The sequence below is a fragment of the Arachis ipaensis genome, chromosome B01, assembly GCF_000816755.2.
Source record: "Arachis ipaensis cultivar K30076 chromosome B01, Araip1.1, whole genome shotgun sequence".
Classification (NCBI taxonomy): domain Eukaryota; kingdom Viridiplantae; phylum Streptophyta; class Magnoliopsida; order Fabales; family Fabaceae; genus Arachis; species Arachis ipaensis.
In genome coordinates this window covers 131124967-131127713 of record NC_029785.2, presented here as the reverse complement: position 1 = coordinate 131127713, position 2747 = coordinate 131124967, and the positions used below count along the sequence as shown (strand labels likewise).

General features: G+C 39.8%; 1 protein-coding gene across 1 annotated transcript; it reads left to right on the top strand.

Moving 5' to 3' along the window:
• Positions 133 to 1846, top strand: LOC107639137 (zinc finger CCHC domain-containing protein 10). The gene is made up of 2 exons (XM_016342571.2): positions 133 to 325; positions 603 to 1846. The coding sequence occupies exon 2, from the start codon at positions 676 to 678 to the stop codon at positions 1459 to 1461; it is 786 nt and encodes a 261-aa protein (XP_016198057.1). The 5' UTR covers positions 133 to 325; positions 603 to 675; the 3' UTR covers positions 1462 to 1846.

The following is a 2747-nucleotide window of genomic DNA, read 5'->3' as shown; positions in this document are numbered from 1 at the left end:
TAACTCAACTAAAAAAATTGTTAACATTTATATTATTTATTTCGTTAACTATTACTATTAATTTTAACCGTAAAATCACATTAACCCTGTTTAAAGTAGACAAGTAGTACTTTATCTTAACTATAAATAAGCCCCGTTATGCTTCTCAACAGCTCAAATTTTGTTCATGTTTTATATTCGATCTGATCTGATAAGCGTGTGAACCCTAATTTCCTTTCGCCTCCAAAATCCAAATACGAGCAGCTCTGGTTGAAGAGATCGCAGCCCTAACCATTCCCATCTACTTCGAAATTCGAATCAATTATCCACCTTCAAGACTGCCAAGGTTAGCGCTAAAATTTTCTCATTTTCCAGATCCTGAGTGTTTATTTTAGTTTCGCTTCTCTTAATTTTTACCCTTTAGTTTGTAGTCTCTAAAATTCTTGCATGTCGTTTCGTACCTTTTTGCCCCCCTCGATTTTCCGTTCTTTTAAGGGTAACCGAACCCTAACAGTGTACAGCTAAATTCATTATCATTCGAGTCTGTTAGGATTTGCAATGGTGTGTTTTTGGTAGATTGTTTAATCTAAATTTTTAAATGATTTTGCTTCTCTTTATCGCAGGTTTTAGCTTTCAATAGATTGCAATTAGTTTTCTCTGGAACCATTTTGTAGAAGATAATTCTATACGTAGAACATGTCGAGCAAGAAGGATGAGAAATCTCAGGCCGCAGCTGATAGAATCAAAGCTGCGGCATTGAGTGCCGCAAAAGGGCTTAGTCGTGCCCAAGCTGAAAGGGCCGCCGCTGCAGCTGCCCGGAATGTGAATGCTTATGGTCAGAAGGAAGAAGGGCCTAGCAGATGGCAGGAGAAAAGGGAAGCCAAAAGGCAGATGTATTTGATGAGTACTGAGAAAGCTGTTAGATTGGGTGAAAGGAAAGACCTTAAGCCTGCAATGTCTGCCATTGGCGGATCAGCGCAGTGCCAGAAGTGCTTCCAAAGTGGCCACTGGACCTACGAATGTAAGAACGAGCGGGTTTACATGTCGAGGCCATCCAGGACACAGCAACTTAAGAATCCCAAGTTGAGGCTGAATATTTCTGTGAGCTTGGATATGGATGATAATAATCCCGATGCTACTAAGGATGAGAAGGCCGAAGTGAGTTCTAAGAAAACCAAAAGGAAATATCAATCTGACTCTGATTCGGGCAGTGATAGCGAGGATTCAGTATTTGAGACTGATAGTGGCAGCGAATCTTCATCGGTTACAGGATCAGAGTCTTCCGGAAGTAGTTCAGGGTACAGTTCCTCATCTGATTCAGAGGAAGAAAGAAGGCGAAGGAGGAAGAAGAAGCAGAAGAAGGGCGGAAGGCGCAGGAGGTATAGTACGTCTTCAGAATCATCTGATTCAGATTCAGAATCAGACTCTGATTCTGATGACAGGAGTCGTCGACGGAAAAAGCAGCACAATCGAAGACGCTGAATGTGAGTGAAGATTGTGTGGAGCAACAAACGATTTAGTGAGTGCAAGTCACAATCTGAGGATGTTTCCATCTCTACATTCATATGCAATCAACAAGAGTTTAACTGTTTAAGCAGATACCGTCCTTATTATGATATGGTTAATGTACAATAAGGTTTTTGCTATAGATGGCTCCGGCTTGTGTTTCTTTTCTGCGACTAGTTTTTTGTTCTGAACGTACTCTGAAGTTGATTTAAGCTTTTTGCATTAGACTAAACTATGGAGATGCCATGTGTTTGGAGATGTTTACATAGTTGATTTTTGCAAGTTGTGTAAGCTCCAGCTTCTATTGTCATGAGAGTATTAGGACTTTGTTAATTTAGTAATTTTTATGGTTCTGTTTAAATGCCGTTGCTTACACAAGTATTGGCATGAATCTCCTCGGTCTATTAATTTTACAGGATATTTAAAATATCCATGCCGGCTCAAATTTAGACGTGAATCACGTAATATATGTGCAATGCAAATGAGGAAAGTTCAACTGCAGAAGGGGGTTAACAAATTATTATCGTCATTATTATTATTATTATTGGTGTTAGTATTGCAATGCTACTTCGCTAGGAGAAATACTACTTCAACTTTAATCGAAACAGTTCTTTTATTTAAGAACATGCTATCAGAGACTCAATAACACAGTAGAGGGAATATAAAGTATGTATTTGATCAGGCAACACTTGACTCGGCTTTTATAGTTTTATCTCGAGTAGGTGATGGATTACTTCGCAAAAGCTTCCATATCCATCGGCGGAACAAACAGAGCCAGAGCAGTCAACGGCAACAACGATACCACAAAACATGTCCATTGTAGCTTATTCCTTGCAAAACACGTTTGCAGGCCGTAAATAAAATGTTTACTCACATTCTCACCTAATCTCTCTTGAGAAGGGCACAGCTGAGCTGTTCTACACCGAATTCCAGATCAAGTAGAGGGATCAGTTCGCGGTTAAGTAGTTCTCTCCTTAGCCCAAGCACCGACTTTCAATACACAGCATATATAACACACCACAAATATTGATATTAAACCAAAACACGCGACTAAGGCAAAGCCTAGGTAACACAAGCCCATGAAAATCCAGTTCCAACGGAAGAGCATCAACTCATCAAGAGAAGTCCATTGCATAGGTAACAGTTGAATACACATTTACAATGGATGATGACCCCTACAACACTACTGAAAAATTGACCCAACAAACTCGCTGCACATATCCCTACTACCGTCACATCCACAACCCCATGACAAAAATGAA

What these genes read in the sequence shown, in the direction of transcription:
- LOC107639137 (XM_016342571.2), top strand. Translation starts at nt 676, where the DNA reads ATGTCGAGCAAGAAGGATGAGAAATCTCAGGCCGCAGCTGATAGAATC.